At 38.4% G+C, this 24233-nt stretch overlaps 1 protein-coding gene across 2 annotated transcripts in view; it reads right to left on the bottom strand.

The window, feature by feature from the left end:
• Positions 1-7967: 7967 nt before the first annotated feature.
• Positions 7968-24233, bottom strand: part of PAXBP1 (PAX3 and PAX7 binding protein 1) — a 32874-nt gene continuing 16608 nt past the window's right edge. Inside the window, exons 9-18 of one of the 2 annotated variants that reach the window (XM_059921454.1) lie at positions 22575-22674; positions 22372-22487; positions 20286-20485; positions 18657-18801; positions 17846-17967; positions 16939-17015; positions 16498-16564; positions 12849-12995; positions 11040-11194; positions 7968-8218 (exon numbers count right to left, since the gene is read on the bottom strand). In XM_059921454.1, the coding sequence (XP_059777437.1) occupies positions 8101-8218; positions 11040-11194; positions 12849-12995; positions 16498-16564; positions 16939-17015; positions 17846-17967; positions 18657-18801; positions 20286-20485; positions 22372-22487; positions 22575-22674 (1247 nt within the window). In that variant the 3' untranslated portion in view covers positions 7968-8100. Of the gene's footprint in view, positions 8219-11039; positions 11195-12848; positions 12996-16497; positions 16565-16938; positions 17016-17845; positions 17968-18656; positions 18802-20285; positions 20486-22371; positions 22488-22574; positions 22675-24233 lie in introns of those variants that run through there. The other variant, XM_059921455.1, reaches the window with a different exon arrangement.

Here is a 24233-nt window from a genome sequence, read left to right on the forward strand (position 1 = left end):
GAGAGTGCTCAGCTGTACGTACAGTGGAGTGGAAAGTCCCAAGTCAGGATCTCCAGACTCCAACACGGCTGTACTGAGGCCGAGGCAGCTATGGTCGGCACTGAATGGCGAGTAGCTCCTGCCAACTGTGTTATCTCATAACTAAAGACATCTTATCCTTTCATCCTATCCTCATTTTTCAACAAATCATGCTTCCTGGTTAGCATCAGTGTGTCCCACGGACTTCTCATTCCGTTTCCACTTAATAGGCCTAAATGTGGGAATGAAGTCAAAACCCAGAGAGTCAAAAGGAATTGAAAACCTGAAGAACTCAGCACCCCGGGAAACTGTTTCCTCTTGCCTTTGCTCTTTCTTTGCCTCTTCCCCTTCTTGCTTTTATTAACAGCAAAAGCAGAATTTAAATTTAGCATATTGCACAAGATCATTTCCCCCTCCAGGCCCTGTCATGTGGCTTGATTTAACATTTCTTCATCCATTTTAGAGAAGCTGGACCCACCCTGGTTTCAGGATACTAAAGTAGCTATAGTTCATTAGAAAAGGAACCACTTCTTTTATAGAAGGAGATATGCAGAAACACAGGTTTAGTTCTGAGAACTAGAGGGGATTTCTCTCATTTAATATGTACTATCTCCTTAGAAAAACTGTTTTGCTCTTGATAGTGGTTACTAACAGCAGCCTCAGAATTAAGCTCATTAAGATACTCTACTGGTCCATGCTTGCTTCCCCCCGCCCCCTCCAGAAGAACCCATTTCAATTGGAGGTTGCACTGGACAGAGAAAAATGAAATGGGAGTGGGTGAGAATGGATTTTTTCTTATTTGCCTTTTCAGGTATAATACTTGTATAGCCCCGAAGGAATACCAGACAGATATGCACCAGAAAAACACATGTAAGGTTATGGCTCCAGAAGATGTGTTGATGTTATTGAGTATGTTGCTCGGAAGTTGCTTTTTATGACAACTGAGACACAGAAAAGTTAACTTGTTAAAAATTACTCAGTTTGAAGTGAAGTTGGGACCACAAACCAAACTTGCCCACAGCAAAACTTCCAGTGCAACTCTGTCTGCGTGCGGCTGCTCTAGGAACCTCTCCTTTCTCAGAGTGGGAAATATCGGTGCTAGGCCCTTTAAGAAGTAGATGTTCTGCCTATTCCTGGTTTCTTTGGATTTTGAACTAAGGAAATTTAGGTCAACGTTTCTTGGTTCTTGGTCTGAATTGCTGCTTTTCTTCAAGTTAAACTGGACTCTTATTAGTAGAGCTGTCAGTAGAAGACCACAGCTTTACCAAACCCTTTCTTTTTTTTTTTGGTAATGGTTGGATTTTATTTTATTTTTTTTTATACAGCAGGTTCTTATTAGTTATCTATTTTATACATATTAGTGTATATGTATCAATCCCAATCTCCCAATTCATACCACCACCATCACCCACCCCCGCTTTCACCCCTTGGTGTCCATACGTTTGTTCTCTACATCTGTGTCTCTATTTCTGCCTTGCAGACCGGTTCATCTGTACCATTTTTCTAGATTACACATATATGCGTTAATATATGATATTTGTTTTTCTCTTTCTGACTTACTTCACTCTGTATGACAGTCTCTAGGTCCATCCACGTTTCTGCAAATGACCCAATTTCATTTCTTTTTATGGCTGAGTAATATTCCATTGTATATATGTACATCTTCTTTATCCATTCATCTGTCGATGGACACTTAGGCTGCTTCCATGACCTGGCTATTGTAAATAGTGCTGCAATGAACATTGGGGTGCATGTGTCTTTTTGAATTATGGTTTTCTCTGGCCAAACCCTTTCAAAATAGATCACTGTAGTCATGAAATAAGCACATGCTCAGGGTTTAAAAACATAAGGGCCATTTTATTAGTGACTTTTAAAAACTTTATTTCTTCTTTTTCTTGTCTCTCTTTCTTATTTATACTTCTTTATTATAGCACTTGAAAATAGCTGGACAAATTGTCACCAAATTTGAAGAGTGTCCTTGGGGTTGGCTGACTTAAAATACAAGTTAGGTGGTATACACAAACTTCTTCGTGAGGTCCTAAGGGCCTACAGAGATGGGCTGACACCATCTTGAACCTTGAAAATGAGCAGTGAGGCCTGTGGTAGGATGAAAAATACCACCTCCAAAAGATATCCACATCCTAATCCCTAGAACATGTGAATATTAATTTAAGGGAAAACAAGTCTGTAGATACGATTGAGTTAAGAATTTTGAAATTATTTTGGATTATCTGGGTAGGCCCTAAATGCAATCACAAATATACTTATAAGGAGACAGCAGAGGGAGATTACACACACACACACACACACACACACACACACACACACACAGGCAGTGTGAAGACAGAGGTAGAGACTGCAACAACGTGGCCACTAGCCAAGTGATGTCAGCAGCTACCAAAAGCTGGAAGAGGGCAGGAAGGATTCTTCCCTAGAGCCTTAGAAGGGAGCATAGCTCTGCCAATACCTTCATTTCGAACCTCTGGACCCCAGAAGTGTGAGGCTATGAATTTCTGCTGTTTTCAACTACCCAGTTTGTGGTCATTTGTTACAGCATCCATAGACAATCAGTAAAACAGCCCATAGGTGTTTCAGATAACAGCTCCAATTGCTTTGATGAATTGAAGGCAAACATCATGATTTTTAGGGACTTCCCTGGCGGTCCAGTGGTTAAGACTCTGTGCTTCCACCGCACGGGGCACGGGTTTGATCACTGGTGGGGGAACTAAGAACCCGCATGCTCCAAAAAAGACAAACAAAAACATGATTTTTAAATGTTGGGTTTTGACCAAATTATTTCTCCTACGGACAATTCCCTGTATCAGGTTGAAACATGTATTTGCCGTTTCTTTAGGTCAAAAACACTTATGTACCCGGTAAATGATGGGATTTATTAATTTAGAAATGAATATCCCAATGACAAAAAATATACCATATGTTACAAGGCTATGAATTTTGACAGATTCACCATGTAAATTAGTAATAGGGCCTACTTTTCCTGGATTTCCTTATCAAAAATACTAGAAAGCATTTGGCAAATTTGGGGAATGTTTACAGCCTGATTCAGTTATCTTTAATAGCTTTTTTTCAGGTTACACAGACTAGAGCTAACCTTCATATCGGGATCGGCAGAGATCTATTATACAGGCAGGGATGACTCCTTGTTGGAGAGAAAATGGTGGTCTTGAGAGGCAACACAACAGTAGGTTACAAATAGCGTTAGCTGTTTGCTTTGAATAAGTTCATAGTAAAGGACAAGATTTTAAACTGGAAAAATAGAAATTTTGTCAGTCAAAAATATAGTAAGTTTGAGAGCAGAATCATTGTGAGAATAAAACAAAAACTTCAAAGAGTGAAAAATTGCTCACACATACCAGAGTTAAGAAAATTGCAACTGGAGCAAACAAGGAACTTGTATGTGACAAAAATAGTTTTCATTTGGAAAAAGAAACCAAGTCAAGAGAGCTAAGATGGTTTGTTTTAATGACACACAAGGATTCTTGTGGAAATCAAAGGACCAGAGCCATAACAGGGCTTGGCCTTCCTGAGATCAGGGCTGTAGGATGTTCACTCTTCAACATGGCTATTAGTCCTTAAGCAGCAGGCACCTCTGGAATTTCAACATCTAAAGGTACGTGTAAAAGGTAAGCTTTCATGGTCAAAGTGCTTTTGTAAAGTAGCTTAAAATGGTTTCTACAGGATTTGTCAAACTTTTTATCATTTACCATGTATTTTGAATTATCAAGCATGGGGTATAAGGTACATTTTCCTAAAGATCTTTCTTTTTAAAACTTATTTTATTGAAGTATAGTTGATTTACAATGTTGTGTTAATTTCTGCTGTACAGCAAAGTGATTCAGTTATACACATATATGCATTCTTTTTCATATTTTTTCCATTATGGTTTATCACAGGATATTGGGTATTGTTCTCTGTGCTGCATAGTAGGACCTTGTTGTTTATCCACTCCATATAAATAATGGTTTACATCTGCTAAACCCTAACTTCCAATCCACTCCATCCCCCCGAACTTGGCAACTACAAGTCTATGTTCTCCATGTCTGTGAGCCTATTTCTGTTTCATAGATATGTTCATTTGTGTTGTATTTTAGATTCCACATATGTGATGTCATATGGTATTTGTCTTTCTCTTTCTGACTTACTTCACTGCTATGAACATTGGGGTGCATGTATCTTTTTCAATTATAGTTTTGTCCAGATATATGCCCAGGAGTGGGATTGCTGGATCACATGGCAACTCTATTTTTAGTTTTTTGAGGAACCTCCATACTGTTTTCCATAATGGCTGCACCAATTTACATTCCCACCAACAGTGTAGATGGGTTCCCTTCCCTCTACACTTTCTCCAGCACTTGTTATGTGTCGATTTTTTTTAATGATGGCCATTCTGACCAGTTTGAGGTAGTACCTCATTGTAGTTTTGATTTGCATTTCTCTAATAATTAGCGATGTTAAGCATCTATTCATGTGCCCGTTGGCCATTTGTATGTCTTCTTTGGAGAAATGTCAATTTAGGCCTTCTGCCCATTTTTCAATTGGGTTGTTATTTTTGTTAAGTTGTATGAGCTGTTTATATATTTTGGAAATTAAGCCCTTGTCAGTCGCATCATTTGCAAATATTTTCTCCCAGTTCGTAGGTTGTCTTTTCATTTTATGGTTTCCTTTGCTGTACAAAAACTTGTAAGTTTGATTAGGTTTCATTTGTTTATTTTTGCTTTTATTTCTATTGCCTTGGGAGATTAACCTAAGAAAACATTGGTATGATTTATGTCAGAGAATGTTTTGTCTACGTTCTCTGTTAGGAGTTTGATGGTGTCATGTCTTATATCTAAGTCTCATTTTCCTAAAGATCTTTTAAAGTAAGAGCCCGTGAACTGGTGGACCACAGTATACATTCTGAGAAACCCTGTGCTAGGCATTCTCATTGTACAGGATGATTCTAACCTCTGAGCCTCTGCTAGAGTTAGCACTGACAGGGCTGGGAGGAAGCCAGTACAAATTACCGGGGCCCGGAGGTCCAGAAGCAGACCATGGGCCAGTCAACACTGCCTATCAATACCAATTCCATATAACAATTTTTAGCCTGTCCGCCTTTGCTGGGCAATCTGTAGTCTCTCAGCAGCTGTGAACCTAACACCCATAGATAGTTTAATTGTTCTCATTTTCATTTACTTGACACCACAGACCAAAGTGTTCTTTGCCATAATCAGGGAATGGCAACACTCCCTTTACTATATGGATATTACAATGTTAGAAATTAGAAGAGTTATTGTAACCGTAAAGAACCACTACAATGTAGCAACTGACGTTTTCATATTGTATTTTGCAGCTCTAAAACGTCTGACCATTTTTAGGAGGATTTCATGATTTCAAGGGAAATTAGCATTTAAAACAGAATTAGGCATTCGTCCACACTCATTGAACTATACATGTTTACAGAGGGTAAACTTTACAGTTTATAACTCATACCTCAATAAACCTGTCTTTAAAACAATTAGGGAACTCTACATTTTAGTACATTCTCATGAGGAAGGTACTTGCTTGAAGACTTGGGAGATTCTTGGCCAGTTCTGGGTGATGAGGTTATCACTGCAGACAACCATGGTTCACATGAAATGAAGCCCTCTGGGAGATGATGTGAAACCTAACTGTTTTCCTATGAGATTAGGAAGCTGGTGTGGTAGACGTGAAATCGTGCCTTAGATTTTCTACGAGAATCTGGTTGTACAGGCCATGCTCCCCAAGAACTGCTCTCCACCAATTACTGAGCATGATGGAATACAAAGGCAGGCCAGCTCCTGGAGACATGAAACTCCTCAGAATCATAACTTTGTATTGAGGACTCTGTCAGCCTTGCTGAAACTTTCTTAGAACTGCACTGATGTCTGACACCTTCTTTAATTCCTTCCCTGCCTCACCACCTCTCAGCACTAAGGCTCTCCCAGCCTCCTCCCACTCCCTCTTGGCCCCTCATTGTCATTCCCTGCCCCAAATCTCTTGTATCAATATATGTAATGCCATCTCAGAGACTGCTCCCCAGACGACCGGAACTAACGCACTGGGGGATTTATTGTTCCCCCTCCTTACTTTGGCTGAGGGTTGCTCCCAGGGACATTAGGCAGTGGACACTCCAGCCTGTAGCACAGGCCAAGAGAAAGCCCTCGAGCAGAGCTGCAGGTCTATGCAGGACACCATGGCATCAGTAAGGATATGGGCCACCATCCTCACCTGGTAGAACAGCAGTTAACAGTTCCTTATGCCTATGGTTTATGTTGTCTCAATAAAATAACTTTCCTTTTCAAAAACCTTCCTCATCTATTTTGGAAGACTGCACCAAAAGAAAAAACTGCAAAGACAAAACCTCAGCTTTATTAAAATGTCACCCTCTGAATTTCTCTTTTGACAATTTCCTTCCTAAGAAAGAACGTCCTTTAGCTATTTCAGGAATAAAAAACTTCGGGTTGTGAAACGAAAACCACTTGTTTTATGTACAGTTCTATGCTAAATTCACCTGACATCAAGGTCCTAGTGTGGTGTTCAAACTCATTCCTGAAAGTAAAACAGCCTGATGGATTTCACATGATGAAAAATCTGAGTTTACTTCAAGAGTCCTTAAAAGCAGATACAGGAAAAGTAATCGGTTCAATGCGTTTGGAAACACAAATTTAAGGCACAAATGATGTGCACGTCATATATATATGCGAGTTTATATGTTTTAGTCCATTTAAGTTGAGAATAAGTGTTCTATTTTAATTCTATTTAGTAGGCCACTGAGTTGTAACAAAAAATTCATCCAGAATGAATCTGTAGGGATAAGCAATGATCCTACAATAAAGATAAAATTGACAGAGCAATTAGAGTGCATGACACTGTTCTAAATATTATTTGACTTGACCAAGGGTACACATGCTAATAGTCTCACTATATTAGTCATTTGAAATGCTCCAACTAAAATTAGTCGCCAGCCAAATACAACAAAGGTTCTATTTAAAAATTAATTTAATGCTTGGCTAAAGCTTAATTACATATATAATTATCAAACAATAGTCCTTAATTTCCAAAAAGTTCCTCTTTTGAAAATCACAGAATCAGAAAGCATAAACTTTAAAACAAGTTCTCTGAATATTTACAACATGGTATAAACATTACAGAAGACCATGGATATTAAACTGCTTGGGTGTAGCTAATCAGCAAGGCGTGTTCTTTATTGCATATCATAACTCACATATGTGAGATTTAAAATATAATGCTAGATTACTAAAATTCAAATGCATGTATTTTTTTAAGCTGGTCAGGGAGTAAAATCATGAATGAGACAGGACAGTCAGCCCCAAACCATGCATTAGGTTGTGGGTCTATTATTTCCAAAAATGAAACTTCTACGTTCTTTTCAAAAACCTACGTTGCATATATTTATTTAGAGCTCACATTAAACGTACAGTTGACTGTAATGCTAATTCAAGGAAGAAAAGTTCACCATTCACCAATGACTAAGTCCACACTCAACTCTCAATTTTAAGGCAGCACAGCTACAGTGATAGCAACTGCTAACCAAAAGGTGACGAATACTTAGTCACTTGCCAGCCCTTTTGTTGCAACAGTGTAGTAATTTCCCTAAGACAATTTGCTATTGAATAATTTTCTGCTGTTAAAAGGCTTACTCTGTAGAAAAACACCACAAATTTCCAGTGTGAAAGTAACTCCATGGTGGTATAAATATATATATATATATATATATGCATAATTATACACTATACACTGCACACATTGTTTACAGAGAACAATTAGCTGAGAGGGTTAATTTAAATGACCATATAAAATACTTCTGTAAACAAAGTATGACAGGCAGTAAGGAAACCATTCACAGACTTCCTAGAAATGATCTGAATTCCTTTCATTCCGAAGAAATCGCATTTAAGGACACAGTATTGAATATTAATAATGTTCTTTGTATTAAAACAAGAGTCAATATTTTACAGTTTAAGAAACTTTACATATATACAAAATTTTTACATTGGGAATGGTATTAGAACAAATAGGCTTCTTTTCAATCTCATAGATCTATTTTCCTTCGATCAAAGACTTAAATTCTTTCACATTGTGGTCACTTGCAATAGATATAGCGTGATCCAGAGCTCGAACACTTGCAAGGAGTTTTACTATCTGTTTTATGTTTTCCCTAAAAGAGAAAAAAGGAAACACAGAGCAGCAGGTTACAGCATGTGGAAAAAAAAACTGTCCATATTAAAAAAAAAAACCTGCCCATGTTTAAATGCCCAGAAACAGAGGACCCATTTTCGAAAATAAAAACACCCCAAAATCTCATTCAGATCCATGATTTTCATTAATATCGAGAAAGGCGAGAAAGCACTCTATTGCCTAACTTAACTACTTCAGAGCCCTGCCTCCCATTCCTTCCCAAACCAGAGTCCTAGCTCTCCTAGAATACACCTGGAACACAAATTATATTCGTGGGTATTCATGACCAATCCATCAAGATCCAGAGTAATTTCCACTCCTCCAAAATTCACTAATAAAGTGTAACCTGGCTTCTTTTATCACCCAGCTAGAAGTCATTCTCAGTAATCCTCAAATTTTAGCATACATCAGGATTACCCAGAAGTGTTCTAAAACACAGATCACCAGGCCCCACCTTCAGAATTCTGTTCAGTAGGTCTGGAGCGGGGCCTGAGAATCTGCATTTCTAACACAGCTCCCAGGTGATGCTGCCAGGAACTACTTTTAACATTTACAATAGTTTGAACCACTTGTGAGAAACAACACACAATGTGACATTATTAGCTGTCTCTTCTCTACAAAATTGTAGTGGGGCTTCCCTGGTGGCGCAGTGGTTGAGAATCTGCCTGCCAATGCAGGGGACACGGGTTCGAGCCCTGGTCTGGGAAGATCCCACATGCCACGGAGCAACTGGGCCCGTGAGCCACAATTGCTGAGCCTGCGCGTCTGGAGCCTGTGCTCCACAACAAGAGAGGCCGCGATGGTGAGAGGCCCGCGCACCGCGATGAAGAGTGGTCCCCACTTGCCACAACTAGAGAAAGCCCTCGCACAGAAACGAAGACTCAACACAGTCATAAATAAATAAATAAATAAATAAATAAAAGAACATGAATTTCTTTAAAAAAAAAAAAAAATTGTAGTAAGCACCTTTTAGGGAAGGATTATAATTTTTAAGATTTTGTGACTCACGTGGAACCTACTTTATGTGCACTGCACACAGCAGGTGCTTAAACAGCTGCTGAAATTCTTTTCCATAGAAAAGTGAATACTGTTTGTTGATATTTACTCCCAAACAAAAACACTGTTACATATATAAATCAAAATTTAAAAAAAAGTGAAGTGAATAGGATTTATCTAGTAAAAAACAACACATTGAGAAGAAATATTAGTGCTAAATAACAACCAACACCAAAATGACATGTTAAGGATGAAATAAAAATATAAACCAGGGAATTCCCTGGTGGTCCAGAGGTTAGCACTCTGAGCTCTCACTGCCAAGGGCCTGGGTTCGATCACTGGTTGGGGAACTAAAACCCCACAAGCCACACAGTGTGGCCAAAAAAAACCCCCCAAATCACCTGGCAAAGATTTTTTTTAACCACTTAAGTATTTACTATCTACTTTGCTTTTAATTTTATTATAAAAGATAGCAAATTTTCTCTCACGAAAATAAGGTTCTTTTTCCTGGAAGGGGAACAGGGGAAAAGAAAAAGATTTTGTTATGGGGTATGACTAATGGTGTGATCAAAATGAAAATGAAACTCTGACATTAGGAAGAATATATGAAATGAAACTTTAAAAAGTAAAATTCGTCTTTGGGAATTCCCTGGTGGTCCAGTGGTTAGGACTCGGCACTTTCACTGCGGTGGGCCTGGGTTCAATCCCTGGTCTGGGAACTAAGATCCCACAAGCCATGCAGCGTGCCCAAAAAAACAAATAACAAAAAACAAAACAAAAATAAAAATTCTTCCAAATGGTACTAGTTGTTATTATTACTATTACTTACTTTTTATGCTAGAGATCTACCCCCAAATTCCATGAACACCCAAGACAATGTACTGAAAAAGGGGTAATGGTTTGTTTGTTCATTCCTTCCTTGAAACCTTGATAAAAAATATGTGTAAGCTGCTCCCCATAAATCATGAGTGATGACTTAGTCCATGAGACGGATACAGAAAAACTCAACACAGAGCACAAACATCTCAAAACTGAGATATAACCTTCAATATACTTTGGGTTTCAGTGGCTATCTTTTCTAGGGTTTGTATCTGTAAAATGAACCTCCAAAAACCAAGATCCATGACATTCTAAGAGCCTGAGATTTCCCCAATTATTCAAGGGAGGAGACAGAAAAAGCAATGATTCACTTACCGAAATCTTCCCTTAATATCTTCATAAATAACATATTGAAAAAAGATTAGGTAAAAGTTGCAAAAATGAAAAAAATAATGTGTATTTTTGGTAGGTTTATCAATACTAAGTCAATGTTTACAATTTAAAGTAAAATATAGGGCATCCCCGGTGGCACAGTGATTAAGAGTCTGCCTGCCAACGCAGGGGACATGGGTTCAAGCCCTGGACCGGGAAGATCCCACATGCCGCGGAGCAACTAAGCCTCTGCGTGCGCCGCAACTACTGAGCCTGCGCTCTACAGCCTGCGAGCCACAACTACTGAAGCCCATGTGCCTTGAGCCCGTGCTCTGCAACAAGGGAAGCCACCACAATGAGAAGCCTGCGCACCGCAACGAAGAGTAGCTGCCGCTCTCTGCAACTACAGAAAGGCCGCACGCAGCAACAAAGACCCAGAGCAGCCAAAAATAAATAAATAAATAAATTTAAAAAAAAAGAAAGAAAAGAATCAAAATAAAATAAAAATTAAAGTAAAATATAAACATGTCTCTACTGAAAACATTTTAATAATACTAAACCTAACAACTAAAGACTCTAGATCACTGTTTCATTCAATAATTACAAGTAATTACCTTGCATTTCTTTTTTCCACATCAGAGCACCCGATACTGTTTCTGTAAATTGTATCTGCTAAGTGTACAAGGTATCGACAGAAGTTTTCTAACTGAGAAATAGTTCTTTCTCCTTTCAGATTCATGAACCACTGCTTGGGGAAACAACTGATTACCTATGAAGAAGAAGGATGTAAACAGTTAAAACAAAAATAAATTAAAGCATCTAAAAGTTGAGTCTAGATAATGCGTATCATGTATTTAACTAGAAGACTTGCTATTGAGCAACATATAACTAATTACTTAGAAGGGATATTCTTTTAAACCTGATTTTCTACATAAACTATACAAATACACCTAGATATACCCTAATTTTAAACTTCAATATATAGACACTCAAAGCAAAAGATAAATAATTTCTCCAATATTTAAGTAAATTAGGGACATAAAATTGATAACCAATTGCTTCATTTTCCAGTCTTCCAGAAAGCCCTAAATGAACTCAACTGTCCTTTGATCAGCAGCTTTTGATGTAAAAACATGTATAGCATAAGTACCAAACTGCAGCCTCTCCCCATGCTGAACAGTTCAGTAAGTAGGCATCCTTGCTGGCTGTAGGAGCCGTGCTGGCCCAGAATGGAGTGAAGAGACCATCACATCGGAGGGGCAGCCTAGGGCAAGAGCCCGAGCAGGACATGAACAGGGCATGGTGGCAACCTGGCATGGGGTACCAAAACCCGAGCAAGGGGAGGCTGTTTCCCACCCGGGAGAAAGCAGCCAGTGGGTAGAGATAGCTCCCCACCAAAGAACCCAGGGATGCTTGGAGAAATAACTGATGCCACAGCTGGACCAAGCAGGTACAAGATAAGCCTGGAACATCGTGTGCCAGAAAGCAAGAAAGTGCTCCCCCCAAATTAGAGGACATGCCACAAGGTCGCAGAGGTCAACTTGAAGGGACTCACACTAATGAAGTCTAGGACAATTCCTGACAAAGATGCAAAATCTGAATCTATTCATGAGAGAATACCAGACATACCCAAATTGAGGGACATTCTACAAAATAACTGGCTTATCATCTTCAGAAGTGTCAAGGTATGAAGGTCAAGGAATGAAGCACTCTTCCAGATTAAAGAAGGCTAAAGAGACATGACAATTAAATGCAAAGGATGATCTGGGAATTTCTTTTGTCAGCTCCTTTGGATGTTACTGAGATAGCTGATAAAACGTGAAAAGGGGCCTAAGGATTAGGTGACAGTAATATATAAACGTTAATTTCCTGATGTTGATGGTCATATTGTAATCATGTACAAGAAAATCCATGTTTATAGGAAACAGACACAAAACTATTTGAGGGTGAGGGAGTATCATGTCAGAGAATTACTCTGATGTGGTTAGGTTGAAAAACTGTACTGTACTTGCACATTTTCTTTAATCATATGACTGTTTAAAAAATTATCAAAACTGTGTAACTCATGTATATGAAGTAAAAAAAATTAACTAAAATTATTTCTTAAATGAGAAAAGAGACCATTTCATTAGTAACACTTAAAATAGCATTCATTCAACTGTTAAAAAATTATCCCCAAATTAAAACTTTTATTAATACCTATAAAAATATTGATATAGATAGACTGATAGAAGGACAAATATACACATATATAACAGTACAACTTTTTATGTAAAAAGTGCTAAGGGGAGATTGTCAACATTACACCAACTTCGATAATCAAAGGGGTTTTCATGAAATTCTCAAATCTCTTCAAACAAAGAAAACTTAATCCATCTTAACTCGTATGCTTTAAAAACTACAATATGTGTCATTTAACTCACATTTTGGGCTTTTTTGATGCTGTCATCGCCATATTCTGAATTCTGAAAAGCCATGAGAATGTATCTATTTAATAAACCATCTATTGATAATTCCTGAAGAGTTTTGTTTGAGAAAATGCCATACCATTGAAGAAAATTCCCTAAGAGCTAGAAAGAAGAAAAAAATTATTTTTTCCCCAGTTTTACTGAGATATAATTGACATGTAACATTGTGTAAGTTTAAGGCATACAACATAATGATTTAAATATATATTGTGAAATAATCACCATAAGTTAACATCCTTCCCCTCACAGTTACAAATCTTTTTTCTATTCTCTTAGCAACTTTCAAATATACAATACACTATTGTTAATTACAGTCATCATGTTGTACATTACACCCCCAGAACTTATCTTATCTTACAACTGGAAGTTTGTACCTTTTGATCCCCTTTATCCAATCTCCCCACAACTCCCCACAACTCCCCACCTGTGGCAACCACAAATCTGATTTCTGTTACTAAAAGTTTGGTTTTTTGAGAAGGAAAAAAAATTGAGAGGCAATGTAAAGCAATTAAATTAAGTACAAAGTAAATTACTTACACAATAAAACACCTTATGAAATACCCTGGACCATGTCTTGCCAAAGCACTAATAAGCAGTTTTGAAGGGTCTGAATATTTCTGATAATGACTAAGGTTAACTAAAATTTAAATAGCCACATGGAGCTAGTGGTTACTATAGTGTCCAATGCAGATACAGAACATTTTCCATCATAACAGAAAGTTCCGGTGGGCAAATGATGATTCTTAGATAAATGTCCTCCCTTGAAAATCATGCCTAAACCAGTCCTATGACCCTGCAAAAAGATGGAAATTCTCTTTTTGACTACCACATTGCATGTTCACCAGACTTCATGAACCTGGACATTGGAACTACTTAAGCTCAATACATATAAAATGGAAGCCCCTGCCCATTCCACCATAAAATTCTAAGTTCCCAGTATTTCTCATCTTAGGAAATGGCAACACTATCCAACAAGTCAATCAAGCCAGAGCCTACATGAGCCTTATCATTCTTGACCTCTCCCTCAAGTTGTCGAACCCCACCTCTTCCCATTCTGTCCCTTTCTCTCAGTCCTTGCTGCCATGCCCCTGATCGAAGCTGCCGTCATCTCTTTGTGGACCCTGCAGTTATTCAACTGACTACGAGCAACAGCTCTGGTATAGTTTTTCTCAAGCAGGGCTCTGTGAGAAAACTAAAACCTACAGAAAATGATTTGAGTGACTCCTTACATAATTTTCCCAAGGATGGTACAAGCTAGTACCATTCTAGTTGCATACGCAATGGAGGCCTTAGGGCATCAGGTATTAATTCTTCCACAGAAACCCAGCTGAGAAGAGCCGCTCAGGAGTTTGAGTGGCTGAGTTAGACTCGCATCTCTACCGCTTAACAAAGGGATGAGCCTGGGCAGGTTATTCTGTGCCTCCCTGTCCCACCAGCAGAGTCAAGCTCCTAGGGCTGCTGTGAGGATTCAATGAGATAATCTATGTAAGAGGGTGTGCTACAGTGCTTGGCACACAGTAAATATGTAATAAGTACTAATTTCCGTTTTCATTGTTACTATCTTCACCTACTTCATTTCACTATCCCCACACAGAAGCCAGAATATGATAAAAAGGGCAATATTTTCATGTCACTTCCCTACTAAAAACCCTTCCACAACCCATATAAGAGCAAATGATTCTCAGCAAAGGTACAAAAGCAATTTAATTTTAAAAAGGATAGTCTTTTCAACAAACTGTGCTGGGACAAAGGAACTTCAAGGCCTCATGCCCTATATAAAAATTAACTCAAAATGGATCACAGACTTAAATGTAAAACCTAAAACTATGACATGTCTAGGAGAAAGGATAGGAAAAAAACTCTGTGGCCTTGTATTAGGCAAAGATTTCTTAGATGCGACACCTAAAGCACAACTCATAACCGGAAAAAATAATAAGTTGGACTTCTTCAAAATGAAGAACTTCTGCACTCTGAAAGACTGTTAAGACACAGACTAGGGGGGAAAAACTCTTTGCAGATCACGTATCTGATAAAGTACTTGTATCAAGAATACAAAACTCAAAGCTCAATAATAAGAAAACCCAATTTTTAAAAATGGGCAAAAGATTTGAACAGATACTTCATCGAAGAACATATACAAATGGCAAGTAAGCACATGAAAACATGCTTGGGCTTCCCTGGTGGCGCAGTGGTTAAGAATCCGCCTGTCAGTGCAGGGGACATGTGTTCAAGCCCTGGGCCGGGAAGATCTCACATGCCGCGGAGCAACTAAGCCTGTGCGCCACAACTACTGAAGCCCGCGCGCCTAGAGCCCATGCTCCGCAACAAGAGAAGCCACCGCAATGAGAAGCCCGCGTACCGCAACGAAGAGTAGCCCCCGCTAGCCGCAAGCAGCAACGAAGACCCAATGCAGCCAAAAATAAATAAATAAAATAAATAAATTTATTAAAAAAAAAAAGGGGAAAAAAAAGAAAACATGCTCAACATCATCAGCTGTTACGAAAATGCAAATTAAAACGATAACAAGACACAACTATACACCTAGGAGAATGACTTAAAAAAAATAAAAACCCTGAAGATACCAAGTGTGGTGAGTGGTGAGAAAGAATAACTAGAACGCTAATATATTGTTGGTTTAGAAAACAGCTTTGCCTAGGTATTTACCCAAGTGATGAAAACTTATATACCCAGAAAGACCTGTGTGCAAACAGGTTTATTCATAATTACTCCAAACTGGAAACAATCCAGTGTCCCTCAATTGGGGAATGGATAAAAAACCAAACAAAAACACCTGTGGTATATCCACCATACGATGGAATACTACTTGGCAATAAAAAGGAGTGAACACAAGACAACACTGATAAATCACGAATGCATTCTGTTAAGTGAATGAAGCCAGACTCAAAAGGCTAGTTAGTATATAATTCCATTCCTAAGACATTCTTACAAAGAAAACTACAGGACGATAAAAAGGGGTGGCCAGGCTGTAGGGGTGGGCTTGACGACAAATGGGCATGGGGAATTTGGGGGAGATGATGGAAGCACTATACATCTTGATTTAGGGAGTGATTACATGTCTGCGTGTAAATGAGAGCTCCCATATCATCTGAACTGCTCATCTCTTCCCTAACTCTAGCCATCCTGGCCTTTTCTCCATTCTAGTGTACCCTGCTCTCCCTTACCTCAGGGCCAACTAATAACATAAATATCACTTCCTCAGGGTGGAAGGGAATCTTCTGTGACTCATCCATCAAGGTATCTGTGCCCCTTGTCATACGCTCCCATACAACTTTGAATTTTTTTCAAAATTCATCACACCTGAGATTACTTATTTGCTACTGTCAATTGAGCTTGGTTATAAACACCATGAAGGGTCTACTTCTACCTTAATTCAGTGCTATATTTCCGCAACTTAGAAGAGTGTCTGGTACTCTATTTGCTGTGGCTTAGTAAGGCATTTTGTTGGCTAGTTTGGACCTTACTGGAACTCAGAATACATTTTCACCTCTGCAAACATCAAACCTGAATAAACTTTTGGAATAAAATTAGTTTGTATGAAGTCAAACAAAATCTGAAGTCTTTTAGACAGCCTACAGACACATACCTTAACTGAAGACCAAAACTGTCGTTGAAAAAACAAGTAAGGCCCAGAATTTTTATTTTCCAAGACACTAAGAAAAAAAGAGAAACACATCATGATCAAAGTTGTGTGTTAAATGCCATCTGATTCCTAGAAGATTTCTGTAAGTAAAAGAGGTGAACATAAGAAGTTAACTAAGTTTTCAAATTTTCAAACAACTGTATTCCAGGAGATAATTTTAAAAGGTAATGGCAATTTATTGTGAGACACTAAGGGAGGACTATTTGCGTTATGCTGCTTAAGGGAGCAATTTCCCCACTGAGCCACTCTCTTCGGGCTACAGGTTTACACTATGTAGGTAAAGCTTGTATTTCAAGCTATGCTTAGTTTTCCGGAGTTTAAGAAGTCTTCTCTGAAAGATAATGGAGAATATTACCATCTTTAATGTTCTCAGGAGTTACTTACTTTTTGGGATACAAGGGCATGAATACATCATCATCTAAAGTTCTCCTCATTCTCAATAGAAGCGCTTTTAGGTAAACCTAAAGAGTTAAAAATAGATCATGCATTTTAAAAAGGGTTATGATAAAAGTTAAATTTTAGTAAATAAAAATAAGCAATATTCCAAATCATATAGAGTATTCAATTTTGAGTGAACAGCATCTCAAATTTTTTAACTTTCCCCACTGAAGGTCCTAAGGTCTTTAATATTTACTACTTACTCTTCGTTCACCCCTCATCAATTACCAAGCAATAAAGCCATTTAGAAATCTTCCAACCTCTTAATCTACTATATAAAGATTTAAGATCAGACCTATAATCTGGTTCCTCTCAAAATGAGGTCAGTGAAAATAAAACAATGATAAGGAGTACTTTCTCATACCTAAATAGCTCATAAGAATGTTCAGTGCGGGCAGTGGCAATCTGAAGTTTTGAAACTTTATAAAACAATACCTAGTTATTTTACATGCTATTTAAATGTTTCAGCATTTAAATTATCAATTGTTATCCATTCCAGTAGTTTTTCTTTTCCCGAAAAAAATACAGTTCTTCAAGGGATGTCTGATTAATCCGATTGAGAATGGGGGTGGGTGGTGAGGAGGGTGAAAACAGTACAAATGAGAGGCTATCTAGACTAATTACATCATCCTTCCCAATCGATATTTTGAAACTAAAAACTACTATCTCATATTTTATATATTTCAGGCTATAAAGGACAGATGCCTCAAGTGGGAGAATCAGATTTTCTCATTGGCTCAGAATATAACCACTCATTCTCTCAACTCTTGCTCATTTTCAAAGGGAAAGGAGAAGATAAAATAATACATTTTAAAAGATTTAAAAAACCTTTCATAGATAATAATTAAATTACCTGTGTATTTTTGTTTTCTGCATTCACTACTGAAGGATATCCATTCACTAATTTTAGGGTAACTCCAACCATTCTTGAAGTCTGTGTTGTAGAAAAGGGGTCCCACATATTTTCAGCTATCACTATTAAGAAAATAAAAAGTAGAACGTACTGAGATACAGAAGTAAATTGCTGCTGACTTAAATCTGATGTCAAGCAGTCCCCAACTTAGAAATGCCAATCATGATTTTTTTCTTCCTCTAGTGTAAGCTTCAGTCTTCTTTGTCCTCTTAACCGTGGGAATGTTGAGAAGATTAGGCACATGTGGCGAGGGGACAGATTCCTATTATTTTCTGCTGCTTGGTGAAAATAAAGATTGGGGAAAGCAGGATTTCTATATCCTAGGAGATGTTGTCCCAGCATCAAGAATTTCTAACTGAACTTGAGCTTTATTTTTAATATCAATATTTTAAATAGGTCCCTATGTCAATGATTCCTAATTTTTTTGTGAGAAATTGATGAAAGTAATGAAACTGCTCCCCAGAAAAATGCATATTCCTCCTGAAACTATGTATTCAGTTTTGCTTCAGGCAGTTCTTAAGAGCCTGAAATTTGCCTGTGGATCAATTACTGCCCCCAACTCCAGGCCCTCCCCAAGGTGGTCTTTAAGTCCCAAGTTAAGAGATAGGTACTCTTTAGCCATCTCTGGGTCTGGTGGTAGCTTTATTATTAATAATGTAATTTCTATGAGAAAATATGCTCTGATTAAAAACTCCTAAAAATAGATGTGAAAAACCCAATGTGTTTGAATGTTCAATTCAGTAATCTCTACCTGTTAGTTTAGGGAGAATCACCTTTTCCACAATGGTTGGTAACAGTGCAACATCTACATCATCTTTTTCTTGCTCTCGCTCTTCACAACCGTAAAACAGCAAAGATTCAAACCACAGCATATTCTCAAAGTCACGACATTTTGCCTAGAAAATATTTAAAAGGTTACCCAAACATTTAAAATAGTGGCTATTTCTGCTTCTAGCCATGAAAAGAGTAACAGGAACTGGATTTAGCCTTCAGTCATAAACTAAAAACTGGACAAAAATATGAAACATCTATTTTCAGACAATGGACCACAGGCAGTACAGGACCATGACCCTGAAAGAACGGAATCAAATGAGGTGAGCTCCTGGCCAGAAGAGGAGATGAGGGTAGGCAACTGCAAGCAAAGCAGTCCTGCTGAGTTAGGAGACAATCTAAGTTCAGGAAGGCTGGAACGCTAGAAGCTGTGGGGCAGAGGAAGGAGCTACACAGAAGGAGAGCTCCCAGATGCACACAAGTGTCCCCGAGCCTCTGCTGGACACTAAGAAACACATGCCCAGGGCAGGACTCCACAAGGTCTGGCAAAGAGCAATCGGGAGCTGGGAGCTCAATGGTTCCCGGAGCTTAGATTTTTTTCCTCTTGTTTTCAGGGCTTCAACCTCAGCCTTCTTTTTGTTACAGTTTACATATTCAACCCAGCCCATCTCATTCATGCCCACGGCTCCATCCATATGTTGGTAACTTCCAAAACCATATCTTAAACATGACCACTACATGTGTACAGACAATCTGAGTTTCCTCCCTTATGTAACAGGCAACGAGGTCCTATTGATTCCACCTCTTAAATCTATCAGTTTATCTCATCCTCCTGATTTCCATCACCACTGACTTAGTTCAGGGTCCCATTTCACATCTTCCTCATTGAGCTTTCCCATGATGTTCTGTTTTTCTGGAATCAAAGAACCAAGTTCTTATTCATTCATGTTCATATCTCAGCATCACTACATGTAATTTTAGTTGACTGAGAAAGTGTATAAAAATCGAAAAGCAAGAGACAGTTCTCTTGAGAAGGGACAGAACATAAAAGGAAATATCATAAGATTATACCCAGTGATAATGTGTCAATTATAGCCCTGTGGGTGACCTATCTCCCCTGAAAAACACTTTGCTGAGGCTTACATCTCTAGCTTTGAGATTAAAATTGCCCAAGGCATCATGGTATATTGCTTTTTTTTTTTTTTTTTTTAAGAAGAAAGTGTTTTTTGTTTTTTTTAATTAATTAATTAAATTTATGGCTGCGTTGGGTCTTGCTGTGCGTGGGCTTTCTCTCGTTGCAGCGAGCGCGGGCTACTCTTCATTGTGGTGCGTGGGTTTCTCATTGTGGTGGCTTCTCGTTGCGGAGCACGGGCTCTAGGCACACGGGCTTCAGTAGTTGTGGCACGCGGGCTCAGTAGTTGTGGCTCGTGGGCTCTAGAGCGCAGGCTCAGCAGTTGTGGCGCATGGGCTTAGTAGCTCCGTGGCATGTGGGATCTTCCCGGACCAGGGCTCGAACCCATGTCCCCCACATTGGCAGGTGGATTCTTAACCACTGCGCCACCAGGGAAGTCCAGTGTATTGCTTTTCAACAGTGATAGAAGCCACTCACCTCAAGAGGAGTCCAAGTGAGAAGCTGCAGCCTTATGAGGGGATTGAACAACTTTGGCAAGCAAAGGCCGATGTAAGCATCCTTGTAGGATGTGTAGTATTTTGAACGCCATGCTTCAAACTGGGATTTAATACAGTCGATTGAACAGAAACTTTCAAGGACATCTTCAAAAACCTTGCTGGACTCTTTTGAAATGCGATCTAAAAACAACAACAACAACAAAAATACCCCACAGAGAATCAAAACTTAGTATGCAGTAGAAAAAACACAGTTCAAATATTTTCAGTGTTTTCTTTGTAGCTTGAGTATCAATAAGATAGGCTCATTAGCAAAGGAATAATTGTTAACTGCAACTTAAAAGAACCAGAGATAAGTTCAGGTTCCAAACGTCTATCATGCAAACCATAGTGCAGGTAGTCTCCGCTTTGCATAGTTCCAATATGTACTATTATCTGCCACCACAGTCTAAATAACACCTGTCCCCAAAAACTCAGTTCAAATTTCAAGCACCATGGAATAGTAACTGTGAGTAATTGCATAAAGTACAAACTCTGTATCTAGCTCTTCAGCCCACAAATCACCACGTAAATAACAGATGTGTACCATGATCAGTGACCAATCATTTCTCTTCTTTCAAAGTCTGTTGGTGATTGCAATAACTGACATAGACAAGAATCAGCAATGGATGCTAGGATCTTTAAGTAAAAGGTTATTTAATGCTCCATATGACTTGGAACAGCAGACTCTTTATAATGAAGAGACCTAGTCATGACAACCTACTTCTCAAGATCCATCTTAACACCACTAATAGTGGGCAACCTAACATTTGCCATCTGGTATCATGCTGGTAACAGCATCTTGTGTGAAGTATTCTTGCCAAAAAAGCTTTAACCTGAATCTAATCAAGACTTAACTTCCAGTTTACAAGAAATATAGTGACTGGAAGAACAAGTTAAAACCATGAGGAAACAGACAAATTTAGAATGTAGGACGTTTTACAAGATAAGTGGCCTGGTCTCTTCAGAAAGTTAATGCCTTAAACAAATAAAGAATACGGGTGTGTGTATGTATGTGTATAAGGTATCATGATATTCACTAATTCTACATAAAAAGATGTAACAACCAAGTGCAATGCAGGAACCTTGTGTGGATCCAGGTTTAGAAAATAGAGTAACAGAAACAGTCCAAAGAATTCTGGACGGGGTGGCGGGTGGGGGGGGGGGGGCTGTTACGGAGGAAAACTGAATGCAGACATGATACTAAAAGTTCTAGGTAATTTTCACAGGTGTGAAAATAGTGTGGCAGTTAGGTAGAAAAGCATCCTTTTTTTTTTTTTTTAAAGAAGACATTAAAGATGTTAAAGTTTTTAGAGGGAAGTGCCATGATGTCTGTAAGTTAATTTCAAATGTTTCAGCAAAACACACATATATCCAAAGCAAACTTGGCTAAATGATGGTTAGAATTGCTGAATTTGGGTGACAGGTGTATATGGGTGGTCACTGTGCTATTCTTTCCAATTTTCCGTACGTTTGGAAATGTTCACTGTAAAAAGAGTGGGAGAAAAAAATAAGCTTATCCAACTAAGTTCCAAAGGGCTCGCAGTCAATATAATTCCAAATAATCACAGCCAGTGGTGGGGAATAAAGACTTTTACTTGGGGATCCTTCTGGAAATGTCTTCATGTAACAGAACTAACTATTCCTTTTGATTGAATTATTTGGGGCTCCCCAAATCAGGAATTTCCTTTAGGGCTGAATGCCCTACTGCCAACCTTTACCTTTCTAGACCAGACAGGCTGCATTACAGCTGCCCCTGGGATCTGAAACATTTTCTTGTCACTTTTAAAATTCTGTGATTCAAAGAGTAATATCATTTATAATGCCAAGTACTAGATGACCCCCACAACAAAGTGTTACCACTAATTTTGAGAACTCATCAATAAAAATGGGTGCAAGTTTTTATAATTAAACCAAAGTGCCTAGTTCTAAAGCAGAGGCCACAAAACTTCAAATTATTTCATGGTAGAAACCACAGCCAAGGAGAAAGCACATTGACAATGAATCTCATTTCGAAATAAATGTCTAACCTTTTTCCAGATTGAAATTTGTAATATCTGTAGACGTTTCTTCATCATCACTGGAAAGGCCTTCAAGGTGATCTGCCATCTTACCGGTTTGCTCTCTGGCTTGTCTACGACGAGTCCTAAATAACAAATATCAAGTTCCCAAACCAGATAAAAGAGACTCCTCCCTTCACAAACAAACCAACAGCAAGCATCTGTAGAATTACCTTCTCGCCTCCCGTTCTGCAATCCGACGTTTTGCATGCTCTTGATACAGTGCCCGATCTCGTCCAAAGGAATCAAGATTTGGTGCCATCAGAGCTTTATCTGTAAAACAACAATGGTTAAAATTAAAAGCCTTCCTTCAACAATCTTGAGGAAAGAGTTTGCACAGAATAAGCCATAATGATAGACTGCTTTCTAATCTCAACAGCAGGATTCTGCAGTAACCGATAAACCAGCCAGTTTTCTAGTTTAGAGCAAATCTCAATATTAATCTGTGTTCCCACAAAAAGGAAGAGAAAAATAAATGGAGAGTTCAACAACACTACACAAATGCAAATGGGCTTAATCCCTGTTCTTATGTCTAAGTAACAGAACTAGTTTATGCTATCATGATGACCAAATAAATTAAAAATCTAAATTACTTGTGTAAAGGGAAAAATAATACATTACTTTTTTAAGGACGAACTTAGGCATCACATGTTAAATGATAGGACAGCAGAGACATAAGTAGGAAGGATGATAAAACAGCTTTGTTGCAGGAGTTTAATCATTTATTCTATTTCATTCTAATTTTTCTTTGTAGAAATTTATTCTCTATTACTACTTTAAGAACAAGGGCAGAATCAACATATAGACTGAAAATCATACCTGATAGGACCAAGTTGTGCTTTCTCAAACCCTACTTTCAAAGCACAATTCCCTTATTTCTTTTTTCCCCTATTTTCCATCTCTCTTTTTTTAATTTCTAGGGCAATTTTCTAGCTTTAGCTTTCAACCTTCCTATTTAAATTTATATCTCAGTTACCGTATTTTTAGTTTCTGAGATACGGCTTTTCTTCTTAGAACATTCCTTTTCTATAGCATCCTCTACTTGTGCTACGTGTAGGATCCCTTCCAACATCTCCCTGAGGACAGCAATTATGTTTTAAATTTTCTACTGTCACCTGCATTGTCTTTGTTTCCTCAGTCCCTTTGGTTCTATTGCTTGTATTGTTCACCACGATCATTAACTACCTCCTAGGTAAGAATGAGGTTGGAAATTTCGTGGATGTAGGTGGGAGCTGTCTAACAGAGGCATCTCCATCAGATCCCTGGGTACAAGTCAACTTTCTGTTGGGGCCCCCAGACGTTATAGTGTCTCATGGTCTTTTCGTTGGACCCACTCTCTTTCTCCAGAGAAGAATCTTCGAATCTCTTGCCTAGGGTAGAAGGAAGAGTGGGGGAAACATCTGTCTGTGATGCTTCCTCATGTCTACATTTAAGTTCTACACTATGGAGATATTCTGTATTACATGGGATAGTAACGAGAAGCACAAAACCCAAAGGGTGGTGGTGGGGGAGGGGGAGATCACGTGCAAAACGAAAGACATCAATTTAAGGCTTTTCCACAGTTTTTTTCCTGATATCAAAGATGTGTCACCGATAGCAGCAACAGGAAAAATAAAACCAAAACTGAGCTGGTATCCACTTCAGTGTATCCTAACTATCCTAGATCCTACTACTTTTAAAAGTTGACTCTTTTACTGAATTTTTCATTCATATTTCAAAATACCTTGGATATTAGGAAGTATGTTCCCGAGTTCAAATTACAAAAAAAGATCAGTATAGTAAACAAGATGCCCCAGCTCTACCTCAACTGGAACTCCACTACACACCATAGA

Source organism: Balaenoptera ricei, chromosome 4 (genome assembly GCF_028023285.1).
Source record: "Balaenoptera ricei isolate mBalRic1 chromosome 4, mBalRic1.hap2, whole genome shotgun sequence".
Lineage (NCBI taxonomy): Eukaryota > Metazoa > Chordata > Mammalia > Artiodactyla > Balaenopteridae > Balaenoptera > Balaenoptera ricei.